Source organism: Castanea sativa, chromosome 11 (assembly GCF_040712315.1).
Source record: "Castanea sativa cultivar Marrone di Chiusa Pesio chromosome 11, ASM4071231v1".
Classification (NCBI taxonomy): Eukaryota; Viridiplantae; Streptophyta; class Magnoliopsida; order Fagales; family Fagaceae; genus Castanea; species Castanea sativa.
The window spans coordinates 49,421,560-49,436,716 of NC_134023.1; the positions used below are offsets into that span (position 1 = coordinate 49,421,560).

The following is a 15,157-nucleotide window of genomic DNA, read 5'->3' on the forward strand; positions in this document are numbered from 1 at the left end:
AGACAGAATTTTTCTTTGTCTCTGGTTTCTGGGCGGGGCATCTTATCGAGGTTGGTAGAGATGCATTTGCCCCTTATACTGGAGAATTAGGGAACTTTTGTCAAGAAGGTATGTTATGTTTTTCCTTCATTCTTTTTTTATTTGTTTTGTTTTATTTTATCTTTAGACAGTTGTCTAACCTTAATTTTCCTCTCTTTTCTCAGCTGTTAGACATCCGTCTTTAAGTAAGTTTCATCGTGACCACGTCCATAGAGCTCGTCTACACCCCGAGAGGAATTTTCACTCGTTGGTGACTCTTCGATGCTTGCACAAGTGGGGACTTGGCCCTAATCCATCTATTGAAGCCTTTGTGCACGAGCAAACTATCCGTAGACGTGAGTGCTTTTCTTACTTGAAATTTTGAATTTTTTATTTTATTTTTATTTTTTATATATACATACATATGTACATGTATTTTTCAAGAATGACAGCCATGAAAGAAAACAAAGGGAAGGAAGTGATTGACGAGATGACCAGACTTGAAGTTCAACCTCAGCCTTGTCCTACTGCTGGAGACAAAAGGCAAAGCTTGTCCAAAAACTTGGACTTGGGAAGCTTACCCAGTCGTCAGGGGAATAAGACCAAGCATGGGTTGTCCAGGCCTGAAATTGCTAAGTCTGACCCTCCTTCCTCCTTGCCGTCCATCACAGTCGCTGACGTTGACTCGTCTATGCCTGTTGGCATGGCTCCGTCCAAAACCCATGCTCCTGCTTCGTCCGAGCCTCCTCAAAGGATTTCTATGAACTTACTAGAGAATGAGGATTTAGCCTGGGAATGATTTCAAGAGGATGTAACAGGTGAGGACGTGGCTCTATGCTACGATTTGTCTTTGAAGGAGTTTGAGCATTCCGGTGTTCACGATCTTTTTAAGGTGAGCACCTTTGTCTCATCTTGCTTTAGCAATATTATCTATTGTCATTTTTTATCTCTTGAACCTTTTTGTCTTCTATGTAGGCAATGTCAAAGTTCATAGCTGCGTCCAGGCAGACCACGGAGATGGACAAGACGAGGATCCTTCTCGAAAAGAGAATAGAGGAGATTAAAGACGACTGCAGAACTTGGGCTGAGGTGGTGAATAAGGCCAAGGACAAGGTTAAAGGGTTGAATACTTTAGTGGGGGAGCTGAAATCTGATGCTGCTAAAAAGGATGATCGTCTTGAATTTCTTCAAAAGAAGAACGATGAGCTGAGTTTCCTTCTCAAGAAGGCTAAAGACGATGCAGTGGAGGAGTTCAAATCGTCTAAGGAGTTTACCGACCTACTGGACACCAACTATGCAGTAGGGTTTGAAGATTTCAGAATGGATGCTATAGAAAACTTTCCTGGAGTTGACTTTAGCACTATTAAACTCAACCTTAGTGTTGCTACAGGTTCTCTCCTCCAAACAAGCTCAAACAATGTTAATATTGAGGATGATGCCACCACAAAGCCATCTTAGGACGACCCCAATGTTGATGCCCCCCTTCTTGAAGACGAAATTTTTAACTTAAGAGTGCTATTGTTGTTCTGTTTTTCTTTTAGTTTGGTCCATTGTTTTTTGGACCCTTATTAAGATGTATTTGAGTACAATTATCTCGTCCAGATTGTTCTGGACGAGTTTATTAACAATTTCCTCTTAAGGCTTATTTTATAAGGGTTTTTGGACGGTGGTCGTCTACCCACTTTAGACTAATGAATATTTATTTTTATCCATTATTTATTGTATGGACGAGTTTATCCACTATTTTTACCATTAATTTCATTGGCTTTTAAACAGTTTGTGTTCTAAGTGTTGAATAGTCGTCCATGTGATTTTCTTATGGACAATCCACCTAAGCATGGACGTCTTTGTTAGCCAGTCAAATCTTTACAAGTGTAACTCGTCTTAGGATGACAATGATGACTTTGCCAGTCTTTTACCTCGTCCTTTGGGCAATTATCACTCGTCTCCTTGCAAGACACTTATAATGTTTTACTCGTCCTAAGACATTGAGGCGTCTTGGCTAGATGCTCGTCTTTGGAACTTTATTTTTTAACGTATGCCCTTTTCTTGTCTATCTACTTCTTAGACAAGTATGCCTTAGCTTTTTCTTTTTGCTTTATCCTCATTTCGAGGTAAGCTTAGACGAGTATGCCTTGACTTTTTTATCCTCATTTCGAGGAAAGTTTATGAACGTTACATCCCTGCGTCCAGAGTTTTTCATTCGTCTTAGGCTTTTGCCCCCCTTGTGGGTATCATTATGGAAACTAGATTTATGCATTAAATATATTAGAAATCCAAACTATATTATTGCATGAACATTGTCCACAAATATGGCACGCTTAGAAACTGGTGCCTTATTAAAATACTTAAGAAAATACATAACCTCGTTTGTTACAAACTGGGTCTGTAGACGGTGCAAAAGTTTAAGAACTAGTGAACTTTTTATTCTTAATACACACTATAGTAGTAATAAGAACACAACAGTAGGTATAAGTAAACACATAGATCGTGGCTGTAGCTGTCCATAGTATCAACCTCGTCCCTGAATTATTTCGTCCAAGTTCATCACTGATAGTACCTCCTCAGGTGTTCCACGTTCCAGAGTTACTCTAACTTTTGTCCGTCTAGGGCCTCCAGGTAGTATGACCCCTGCCTCTTGTAGTTGATTACCTTGTAGGGTCCTTCCCAATTGGGTCCCAATTTTCCATGAGCTGGATTCCTAGTTGCTAAGGAGACTCTTTTGAGAACAAGGTCCCCAACATTGAATCGTCTGGGTTTCACCATGGCATCATGCTGCCTAGCTATAAGATTCTTGTATCTTGCTATCCTTTGCTCCGCATCCATTCTTACCTCATCAATAAGATCGAGGTCAAGACGAAGTTGTTCCCCATTCTCTCTCTCTTGATACTTCATCACTCGATGATTAGTCATATGAACTTCTGTCGGTATGACGGCTTCACTTCCATAGGCTAGCTTAAAGGGGGTTTCTCCTGTCAGAGTTCGTACAGTCATCCTATAGGCCCAAAGAACACCCGGTAACTTGTTTGGCCATATCCCTTTTGCCCCCTCGAGTCGAGTCTTGATGATTTTCAACAGGGATCAGTTCGCTACTTCTGCTTGTCCATTCGCCTGTGGATGGGAGGGTGAAGAATAGTGATTCTTGATTCCAAAATATTTGCAAAAGTCCCTGAAAGGTGCGTTGTCAAATTGACGTCTGTTATCCGATACTAGTACCCTAGGTGCTCCGAACCTACATAGAATATTCTTTCAAAAAAAATTTTTAACATTTTGCTGAGTGATTGTTGCAAGAGGTTCGGGCTCTACCCACTTGGTAAAGTAATCAATCCCTACTACCAAAAACTTCATTTGTTTGGTTCCTATGGGGAAGAGACCTAAGATATCCAGTCCCCACTGTGCAAAGGGCCATGGGGCTATCATTGGGGTCTGGTACTCTAATGGTTGTCTAGAGACATTGCTATAGCCTTGACACTGGTCACATACCTTTACATAGGCCTTAGCATCTGCTTGCATTGTAGGCCAATAGTAGCTTGCACGGACGACCTTATGGACTAGTGATTTCGCTCCTGAATGATTTCCACATGCTCTTTCATGAACTTCTCTCAAAACATAGTTTGACTCATTCGGAGCTAAGCACCTTAGGTAAGGTTGGGAAAAACCTCGCTTGTATAGCACTTCATTTATAAGGACGTATTTGGCTGCCCTGACCCTCAACTTCCTAGCTTCGTCCTTGTCTTCTAGAAGCCTTCCATCTTTAAGATAGATTACTATTAGACTCATCCAATTTTCTCCCCCTCCTATTTGCTGTATATCCGGAAAGTCTATGCTTGGCATATATTGGACGTTGTCGTACTCGTCCGTAACTCCTCCTGCCGAAGCTGCTTTCGCCAAGGCATCTGCTTCCATATTTTCCTCCCTAGGGAGTTGAATAAAACTTACTGCTGAAAACTTTCATGCAAGTCGTTTCACTTTGCTGAGGTATTTCTTCATCCGATCTTCCTTGGCATTACACATTCCATTTACTTGGTTGATGACTAGCTGAGAATCTCCTTTGACTATTATCGATTCCGCTCCTAAGGACTTAGCCAATTCCAGTCCTTTGAGTAGAGCTTCGTACTCAGCCTCGTTGTTAGTGGTTTGATACTGTAGACGGGCCGCGTACTCCAGCTTATCACCCTCTGGGGACTTTAGTATGACTCCAATCACTCCTGCATATAGTGTGGACAATCCGTCTACATTAATAATTCACCTTTCAACTCCTTCGTCTTTGTCTAGCTCATTCTGGCTGGGGGTGAACTCTACAATGAAATCTGCTAATGCCTGCGCCTTTATCGCGCTCCTTGGAAGGAATCTGATGTCAAACTCGCTGAGTTCCACAGCTCACTGTATTAATCTTCTAGCGGCTTCCAACTTGTTCATTGCCTTCTTTATGGGATGATCTGTTAGGACGTTAATAATATGAGCTTGGAAATAATGCCTTAGCTTCCTAGAAGCCGTAATCAAGGCAAAAGCTAGGTTCTCCATCATCGGTTATCGTCCTTCCGCTCCTCTCATCACACGGCTTGTGTAATAAATTGGTTTATGGATTCTCCCTTCTTCTCTGACCAATGCCAAGCTTACTGCGTGTGGGGACACCACCAAATACAAATATAGCTCTTCTCCAGGTACAGACGAACTTAGCAACGGCGCTGTCATGAGATATGTCTTCAAGTCTTGGAAGGCCTTTTGACACTCGTCTGTCTACTCAAATGTCTTCTTGAGGACTTTAAAGAATGGCAAACACTTGTCAGTAGCTTTCGACACAAACCTGTTAAGGGCGGCAACTCGTCCGGTAAGAGATTGGACTTCCTTGATATTTTTCAGGGGTTCTATATTTAGTATCGCTTGGATTTTGTCCGGATTTGCTTCAATTCCTCTGTGCGAAACCAGGAACCCCAAAAACTTCCCCGACGAAACTCCGAAAGCACACTTGCTTGGATTTTATTTCATGTTATACCGCCGAAGTGTATTAAAAGTCTCTTGAAGGTCGTCTAGATGATTTCCCTTGTCCAGGCTCTTTACCAGCATATCATCTACATAAACCTCCACATTTCGCTCGATTTGAGGATGGAACATGTGATTAACCAGTCTTTGGTAAGTCGGCCCTGTGTTCTTCAAACCGAAGGGCATTACTTTATAGCAATACAACCTTGGCTTGTAATGAATGAGGTCTTTTCTTGATTCGCTTCGTCCATCTTTATCTGGTTGTAGCCTGAAAAGGCGTCCATAATGCTCAGCACCCTGTGACCTGTTGTCGAGTCCACCAGCTGGTCAATGCATGGTAATGGGTAACTATCCTTGGGGCAAGCTTTGTTTAAGTCAGTAAAGTCCACGCACATTCACCACTTGCCATTAGCTTTCTTCACCATGACTACTTTCTCCAACCAATCTGGATAATAAACTTCTTGGATGAGCTTCCCGGTAACCAACTTCTAGACTTTTTCCTTGATTGCTTTGTCTCGCTTAAGAGCAAAAACCCTCTTCTTCTGACGCACTGGTTTGGAATAGGGACACACGTTCAGGCTGTGAGTAATAACACTTGGATCAATACCAGGCATGTCTTCATGACTCCATGTAAAGACATCGAGGCTTTTCTTCAAAAACTGGACCAAAGCATGCTTTGCCTCTTCTTCCATGCTCGCCCCATTTCTAGTGAACTTCTTAGGCCTGTTCTCGTCTAAAGGGACGTCTTCTAACACCTCAGTGGGTTCTGCTGTGATCCTTCTCTCGTCTATACTCATTGCTTGTATATGCTCATCCATCGCCAACATGGCTAAGTAGCACTCTCTGGTGGCCAACTGATCTCCTTATACTTGGCCCACTCTGTGCTCGGTCGGGAATTTGATGGACAAATGGTAGGTAGAGGTTACCACCTTCCAACTATTCAGAGTTGGTCTTCCAATAATTGCATTATATGACGATGCACAATCAACAACAAGGAAATTTACCTCTTTGGTTATCTGCTGTGGATATGCTCCAACGACCATTGGTAATGTGATGGTGACCACTGGTAATGTGATGGTGCCCACTGGTTGCACCTTCATTCCTTCGAATCCCACCAATGGAAAGTTCACTAGTCGAAGCTGATCTCGTCCTAGTCTCATTTGCTGGAAGGCGGAGTAATACAAAATGTCCATAGAACTGTCATTGTCTATCAACACCCTTCTAATCATGTAGTCAGCAATGAGTAGGGTGATGACTATCGCGTCATCGTGTGGGTGGTGAAGTCATCCTGCGTCCTCGTCTGTGAACGTAATGGCCTGCTCGCCTACTTCGCTCGTCTTAGAGGTTGTCCAGACATCTGAATGTTCTGCACCACCTTCAAGTATGTCTTCCTTGACTTGGATGACTGCGCTGTCGAGTTTCCTCCGATAATTACTCTTATCTCTCCTAGTGAGGATCGTGATGACTCTTCCACCTTAGCTTTCAGTATCTCATCTCTCTAGTCTCGTCCAAAGAAGTTCCTTAGCTTTCCTTGTCTAATGAGATTCTCTATCTACTGCTTCAAATCAAAGCACTCGTCTGTGTCATGCCTGTGGTCTTTATGAAAGCGGCAATACTTTCTCCTATTGTGCTTGTTAGGATCTCATTTCATCTTATCCGGCCACTTCAAGGGCGGATCATCCTTGATCTGCATAAGAACCTGCTCTAGTGGCATAGTCAGGGGTGTGTATTGCTGATTTCTCGCTGAGGAACTTGTCTTCTTACCATCCTTGTCTTTTCTCTCATCTACTCGAGCCTTCTTTGGACGAGGTCCCTAATCTGAGTAACGCTGGTGGCCCACTTCCAAGTGCTCTTCTCTCTTTCTCTTCTTGGCTATGATAACGTCCTCAGCATTCATGAAGTTCTGGGCCGAATAGACGAGTTCGACCATAATCTGTGGTTCCTGCTCGTAGAGCTTATGGATGAACATGTTAGAATTGACCCCATTGTGGAAAGCGGCCAACAATAACTTGTCATCCATTTCGTCTACCGTCAAGGCTTCCCTATTAAACCGAGTAATGAAGGACCGCAAACTCTCATTTTTCCCTTGCTCTATAGTCAGCAAACTAGAAGAAGAACGCTTGTGGCGTTGTCCTCCAATGAAATTATTAACAAACAACTTACTCAACTCTTCAAATGATCCCACTGAGTTTGAGGGTATTTTGCTGAAACCACACCCGCGTTGGTCCCTTAAGTGTGGTAGGGAAAGCTTTGCACATAATCTCATCTGGGACCCTTTGAAGGTGCATGGTCGTCTTGAAAGTAGCAATGTGATCACACGGGTCACGATTTCCATCATACGAATCCAAAGAAGGCATTTTGAATTTCGGAGGTAAAGGATGACTGTTGATGGAAGCCGTGAAAGGGGAGTCTGTTCGGTGGACTAAATCATCCACTAGGTTCGCTCGCCTCATGTTCTCCCTTATCTCATCCATGGATTTTCTCATCTGGTCCATCTCTCTTTCCAAGTGTGACACTCTTCTTGAAGCAGTACCCCTTGTCTGATTTTCGGACTCAACATTTTCTCCTCCACCTTCCTGACTCTGGGCTCGTCCTTCCGTGTGCTCATCTTGGCGCTGCCTTTTAAGATTGATTTCCTTGTTCAACTCTTAATTCTGACGGGTCAGTTCTACCATAGTGGCAGCCATGGATTATATATGTTGAATAGAATGCGGTTGCATGACAGGTGCTGACCTACGATCGTGAAGGGGATTACTAGAAGCATCCCTACTCTTCTGGTGGCCTGGGCTGGTAGCCCTTGATCTTATTAGAACCATTCAGCCTTTTGTCTAGGAAAGGCTAATCGTTGACAACAAAACAGATAATCGAACGAAAAGAACAGTGAATTTCCCACAGACGGCGCCAACTGATGATGCGAAGAAAATCAGTAGGCTGGATGCTTCGAACTTGAAAGGACTACTTGCTCTTTCGATGGTCTAGAAAAGAAAGAAAAACGATCAAAGGTGATGGGGTTACCGGCCAAGAACCCTCCGATGGCAAAGTTAGTTTTCTCTCTATATTTTTGGAGTTCTAACTTTTTGGGAAAAATAAAGCGTACTTTTTTCTGGTCTGAATGGGTGTTTATATAGTGTCATAGGAATAGTTATTGGGCTTGTAACCTCCTCTGGATTTGAAGAGGTGCGAGGGCTCAAGGATAACTTCCACAACCGTTTAGGAGTTATATTTTCTCATATAACGGTCACCGGAAGTTATGCGTATGTTATGGAGTGGTGACATGTACTCAGGGTTTTCGAAGTGTAAAGGGCTCGTCCAAGGGTCCTCTTGTTGTATATACCTTGCTTCTAAAGGAGGTTGTTCCTCTTATGGATGAACCCCTTCAGGACGGGGTTGATAGCTTTCTTAGGACGAGTAGATGCAGTTGTACCAAATTTGACTGAGGGTATGTTTTTGTCTATGGACGACCATGGACGTTAGCCTTGTCCTAGTGCTTTCTTTTGGACAACTGCTGGTGTGGATGACCATGGACGGTCCGGAGTACTTTATTATCTTCATTCCTCATCAGTATGTATTATACTTAACTAATCTTAACGGTTTATTAACTAATCTTAATGGTCTTTTAGTTATTGTAGAATATATACTAAATTGAAAAAATATCTTTTGTCAACTACTAATTTAGGTAGTTACAATACATAAAAAAGTTTATATCATAAAATTCTAAATTATTTTGCATATATATTTTTTAAAACATTTAAGCTTCATATGAATTTTATTTCTTCTTCTATTTTGTTACAAAACATTTTTTTGACGATTTTTTTTTTTAAATTTCTTCTTGTAAGTGTCAAAAATATATAGTTGATTCTAGCCCTTGTTTTGGAACCACTGTCAAGAAATTTCTTTCCATAATATATGATTTAGTGTGTGTGAGACAAAGAAATAGTAAGTTTCCGATAGAATAATCTGATACTTAAAGATGTCTTAATACCATCATTTAAAAATTAAAAAAAAAAAAAAAGATAAAAGATAAAAGAAAGATATATGGGAGGTTGCATGAAACTTCCCTAATCTGCAAAGCACCAGGACCTCTTCATGTTTTTGGCAATTGTTGAACCGTGTGAAACAAAGCAAAACATTCAGATTTGATATATACAACTCTGTTTCCTTATATTGAAACGTTGCAATGTTTGAATGAAATTTTCAGCCTACAAATTCACCCCAAAACTACATTCCATCTCACAATATACACAAACAAACACCCTCTTCTCTGCACAGAGACATAAACACAGTTCATTTCTCTCAAAGGCCTCTCCACAGCCACATGGACTCTTCACAATCTGTTGATGCTGCAACTCATGTCACTGACAGGGTTCTCTATCGCCGTCTGGTAGAGATTGGAGTAGATGCAGAAGAGTCCATGAGGATCATGGCGTTTTGGATGTGGGTAGAGGCACAAGGGTTTGTTGAACTGGTCCCTAAGATATCTGCCAACAATGACCAGCTCTTGGCAATGGTGGCTGATGAAACCAAGGCCATTTTGGCCACTCTTGACCCCAGTTCCACTACACCAATTACTCAAAATCTCTGCCCTATCACTTCCTTGATTTTGTACCCCGTCTCGGTTGATGAAATCTTTGGGGACAAAGACCTCGTCTCCGAAGGTGTCTCTGAGGTTCACAACCAAGTTTGTAGTGTTCTTTTCAAGGATGTGTTTGAAGAAGGAGATAAGAGTGGAAAAACTGAGGGTAGTGTGACCGAAGTTGGGGACGGTTCAGGCAAAGACGGGAATGAGGGCAGTGGGAAAACTTTGAACCCTTTTGCCAAGGAATGGGATCCTGCCGTAGAGCGTGCTCCTGAGGAAGATAGGTGTTTGTTCCTGACTTTCTCTAATGGCTATCCTCTCAGTGACAACCAAATTGTCGAGTTCTTTAACCAGTAAGTTTTTTCTTCTTCTTCTTCCATTTTCTTCTTCTATTATATAAATTAGTAATTGCTCTGGATATATTTTTCTGTAATATGGTTGCCTTTGTCTGATCATGTGAGCAGGAAGTATGGTCCTTGTGTTGAGAGGGTTTACGTGCACAAGCCAGATCCAAATGCACCTGCTTTGTTCGGGAAAATCGTCTTCAACACTGCCTTGGTTACAACTATGATCATGAATACACTTCATCAGGCTAAGTTTAATGTGGATGGCAAACCGCTATGGTGTAAGCGGTTTGATTTATCTAAGAAACATGGCGGCGAGCAGAAGTGATTTTACATTATGCCATCATGTTTAATTTGAGATTGTACTCCCTTGTCTGTCATGGTATAGACTCTTCAGTGTATTCCATGACTTCGAATGAGTTTACTTTGTTTTTTATTATACTTGGGTAAGCCATGTGTTCATCTATTTGTAACCCACAGTGAAAGAAGGTATATTACCAAGATGATTTTAGAAATTTCAAATCATCAGCTATAATAATATTGTTTGTTTTAATATAAAATTGAGTCTTACATGTAACTATCCATATGTATTGCACATATACGATGTGATTTTATTATGTGATACACTATAACGTATATTAATGTTATTAATATTTGAGTTAAGTGAAACAATATTAATAAAGTGAGATTTATTTGGGAGAGGGAGGGGGAGGGGGGGGGGGGGAACTGAATGGTCAGTCTTGTTGTAAAGGAGAATCGATATTGCTGACAAGGTACACAAACTGCATTAGCAAACATAATTTTTCAAAAAGATTCAAAATTTGTCTCACTTACCACTCGATTGTTGTAATAATTAATGATTCGCATACGATGTACTGAAAAACTTGATCTCGCTATAATTTCCAAATTGATTCAATTACTGACTAAAATGAATATAAACACAGTTAAGCACAGTAATATAGTGATCTTAATTTTTTTTTTTTTTTCTAATCATCGTTCTCCTTATAAATAAGAGTTGACAATGCCGATGAGATACACAACTCTTGAGATTTTTAAAGTTGACCACGTAATAAACAAAAATCTAATCTCTTTTCGATTCAATTAAATTTCCAGGGCTGCATAGCATTTTGAGCATATAATAGAATATAATTACATGCCATGTTATATCGTATCATTATTCATTCCTTTTTGTAGTAATGAAGCAATATGCTAATTTTGGTACCATAAAAATAAGTTGAATTTTACTAAGTCATACATAAAGAAAAAACAATGGGACTTTAAAGTGTTGTAATATATTGTAATACATAATTAAATTAAACAAATCTTAACTGTCTTAACGGTTTATTAACTAATCTTAATTGTTTTAACGGTTTATTAACTAATCTTAACAATCTATCAATTATTGTAATGTATAATTAAATTAGACAAAATCTTCTGTCAAGTATTAATTTAGGTAGTTATAGTATCTTCTGAAAAAACAAAAAACAGAAAGTAGTTTTAATGAAAATATATATCATAGAATTCTCCATTATTATGAATATTGTTTCTTTTAGACATTTACACTCCATTTGAATTCTAATTCTTCTTATTTTGTTACAATTTTTTTTTTTTTCAGTACACCAAAGCCCATGCTTTGGTGTAGCAATAGTGGAGGCTACTCTTTATAGAAGTTATTTCCAATATCCTGGAGTCCAAAAAGGAATGACCAAATGATTGAGTGATTATATCATGGGAATATTCCACTACTAAATGGTGAGAACTTGGCTAAGCCCATTGAGAATAGCTTACTGGAGTATAATCCTTCCAACGTAGAGGGAAGACTAGCTCCAGCCTTGAGGCAAAAGAGTGAAAGTGGGAATCGACATAGGGCACTGTAAATTAAAGGCCATTCTTTAAAAGAGAAAGGTGTAGTCCTCCGTTGGTTTTACCTCCAAGAAGTGGGTTAGGACAGGTTTTGAAGATTGGTGTGCAAGAGATTGTTTACAATTGACCACATGATCGCATGCAACTCTCCTAGTCTCTTGGGACAAAGTCAGCTGCTTAACCTAACCAATATAGGTGACGGTAGGTGTGACTAATCACTAATCTAATCTTAATAACAAAATTCATCACTAATCTAATCTCAATAACAAAATTCCACATCCTGATATTCCAACAAACGACTCACTACCCGAACTTTCTTGTTTTTATGCTAGCAAGGGTGTTTTTGGTGGGTAAGAAAAAAAGTCCAGGAACAGTAATTGAGAATGGGCCCATGGACCAAGATCTTAATCCAGCCCAGAGTTAGGGAGGGAAAACCAATCTCAAAAGGGAAATTTGGATGAAATAAGTTGAATTTGACTAAGTTATTCATAAAGAAAAAAGAATGGGACTTTAAAGCGTTGTAATATATTGTAATACATAATTAAAATAAACAGATCTTAACTGTCTTAATGGTTTATTAACTAATCTTAATGGTCTATCAGTTATTGTAATGTATAATTAAATTAAACAAAATCTTCTATCAAGTATTAATTTAGGTAGTTATAGTATCTTCTAACAAAAAAGAAGAAGAAGAAAAAAGTAGTTATAATGAAAATGTATCATAGAATTCTCCATTATTATGAATATTGTTTCTTTTAGACATTTACACTCCATTTGAATTCTATTTCTTTTTATTTTGTTTCAATTTAAAAAAAAAAAAATTTAGTACACCAAAGCCCATGCTTTGGTGTAGCACCGGTGGAGGCTAGTCTTTATAGAGGTTATTTCCAATATCTTGGACTCCAGAAGGGAATGAAAAAATGACTGAGCGACTATATCATGGGAATATACCAATGCTAAACGATGAGAACTTGGCTAAGCTTATTGAGAACAGCTTACTCAAGTATAATCATTCTATCGCAGATGGAAGACCAGCTCTAGTCTCAAGGTAAAAGAGTGAAAGTGGGAATCGACATAGAGCGCTATAAAGGAAATTCTTTAAAAGAGAAAGGTGAAGTCCTCCGTTGGTTTTACCTCCGAGAAGTGGGTTGGGACGGGCTTTGAAGATGGGTGTGCAAGAGCTTGTTTACAATTGATCACAAGATCGCATGCAACTCTCATAGTCTCTTGGGGCAAAGTTTACTACTTAACCTGACCAATATAGGTGACAGTAGGTGTGACTAATCGCTAATCTAATCTTAATAACAAAATTCCACATCCTGACATTCCAACATGTGAATCACTGCCCGAACTTTCTTGTTTTTATGCTAGCAGGGATGTTTTGGGTGGGTTAGAAAAAAGTCCAGGAAGAGTAATTGAGAATGGGCCCTTGAACCAAGATCTCGATCCAGCCCAAAGTCAGGGAGGGAAAACCAATCTTAGAAGGGAAATCTGGATGAAACAAGTTGAATTTGACTAAGTTATTCATTAAGAAAAAAGAATGGGACTTTAAAGTGTTGTAATATATTGTAATACATAATTAAATTAAACAAATCTTAACTGTCTTAACGGTTTATTAACTAATCTTAACGGCCTATCAGTTATTGTAATGTATAATTAAATTAAACAAAAACTTCTGTCAAGTATTAATTTAGGTAGTTATAGTATCTTCTAAAAAAACAAAAAAGTAGTTATAATGAAAATATATATCATAGAATTCTCCATTATTGTGAATATTGTCTCTTTTAGACATTTACACTCCATTTGAATTCTGTTTCTTCTTATTTTGTTTCAAATTTTTAATTTTTTTTTAGTACACCAATGCCCATGCTTTGGTGTAGCACCGGTGGAGGCTAGTCTTTATATAGGTTATTTTCGATATCTTGGACTCCAAAAAGGAATGACAAAATGACTAAGTGACTATATCATAGGAATATTCCACTGTTGAACGGTGAGAACTTTGCTAAGCCCATTGAGAACAACTTACTCAAGTATAATCATTACATCGTAGATGGAAGACCAGCTCCAGTCTCGAGGCAAAAGAGTGAAAGTGGGAATTGACATAGGGTGCTGTAAATGACATTCTTTAATAGAGAAAGGCGAACTCCTTCGTTGGTTTTACCTCCGAGAAGTGGGTTGAGACGGGCTTTCAAGATGGGTGTGCAAGAGCTTGTTTACGATTGATCACATGATTGCATGCAACTCTCCTAGTCTCTTGGGGTGAAGTCAGCTGCTTAACCTAACCAATATAGGTGACGGTAAGTGTGACTAATCACTAGTCTCATCTCAATAACAAAATTTCACATTGTGACATTTCAACATGTGACTCACTGCATGAAGTTTCTTGTTTTTATTCTATCTGAAGTGTTTCAGGTGGGTAAGAAAAAAAGTCCAGGAAGAGTAATTGAGAATGGGCCCATGGACCAAGATCTCGATCTAGCCCAGAGTCAGGGATGGAAAACCAATCTCAGAAGGGAAATCTGGATGAAATAAGTTGAATTTGACTAAGTTATTCATAAAGAAAAAAGAATGGGACTTTAAAGTGTTGTAATATATTGTAATACATAATTAAATTAAAAAAATCTTAATTGTCTTAACTGTTTATTAACTAATCTTGATGGTTTATCAATTATTGTAATGTATAATTAAATTAAACAAAATCTTCTATCAAGTATTAATTTAGGTAGTTATAGTATCTTCTAAAAAAAAAAAAGTAGTTATAATGAAAATATATTTCTATAAAGTTCAATTTATTCAACTATGTGTTGGCTTTATTCCATGCCAAATTTGCTTGTAATTCAGCATTTAGAAACTCTATATTTAGGTGGGAATAATGTAAGGATTATGTGTGAGAGAGTGTGAAGATTTGATCAAGAGTGTGCAACAAGAAGGTGACTCGCGACGGACTTGCGAGTGCTGACTTGCCAAAATGAAGCACACGTGTGAAGCATGCAGGAAGATCAAGAGTCAAGCTAGCTGGATCACTACAGGACAAAAAGTACAGTCTGGCCTAGTCTGATAACTAGTGACTACAACTCGCGACTCATCCTAGTTGTGAAGTGACTCGTCAATGCACCCTATTTTGCTAAACAATGACTTTTCACATTCCATCTCATACTCTACTATAAATACCCTCATACTCATAAAATGTAGAGAGCTTTCAAAGAGAATTTTTGAGAGAAAAATCCTAGAGAAAAACAAAATTGATTCATTCACAATCTTATACACTTGATCCTCCAAATTCCTCTACTCTCACCCTCTCCCTTGTCATACCCATGAAAGTATCCTAAACCAAATCCTTACCTTACCAAATTCAGAGTAATGAGAAGGTTCT

The 15,157-nt window shown here is 39.1% G+C and overlaps 1 protein-coding gene across 1 annotated transcript; it reads left to right on the forward strand.

Moving 5' to 3' along the window:
* The first annotated feature begins 9,316 nt into the window (after positions 1-9,316).
* Positions 9,317-10,249, forward strand: LOC142616642 (uncharacterized). The gene is made up of 2 exons (XM_075789452.1): positions 9,317-9,930; positions 10,042-10,249. Exons 1-2 carry the CDS (start codon positions 9,317-9,319, stop codon positions 10,247-10,249), a joined length of 822 nt encoding a protein of 273 aa, XP_075645567.1.
* The last annotated feature ends 4,908 nt before the right edge of the window (positions 10,250-15,157 follow it).

Excerpts from the sequence above, each read along its gene's own strand:
- LOC142616642 (XM_075789452.1), top strand. The coding sequence starts at position 9,317 with ATGGACTCTTCACAATCTGTTGATGCTGCAACTCATGTCACTGACAGG. Across the intron at positions 9,931-10,041 it reads ATTGTCGAGTTCTTTAACCA|GAAGTATGGTCCTTGTGTTG; the intron begins GTAAGTTTTTTC and ends TCATGTGAGCAG.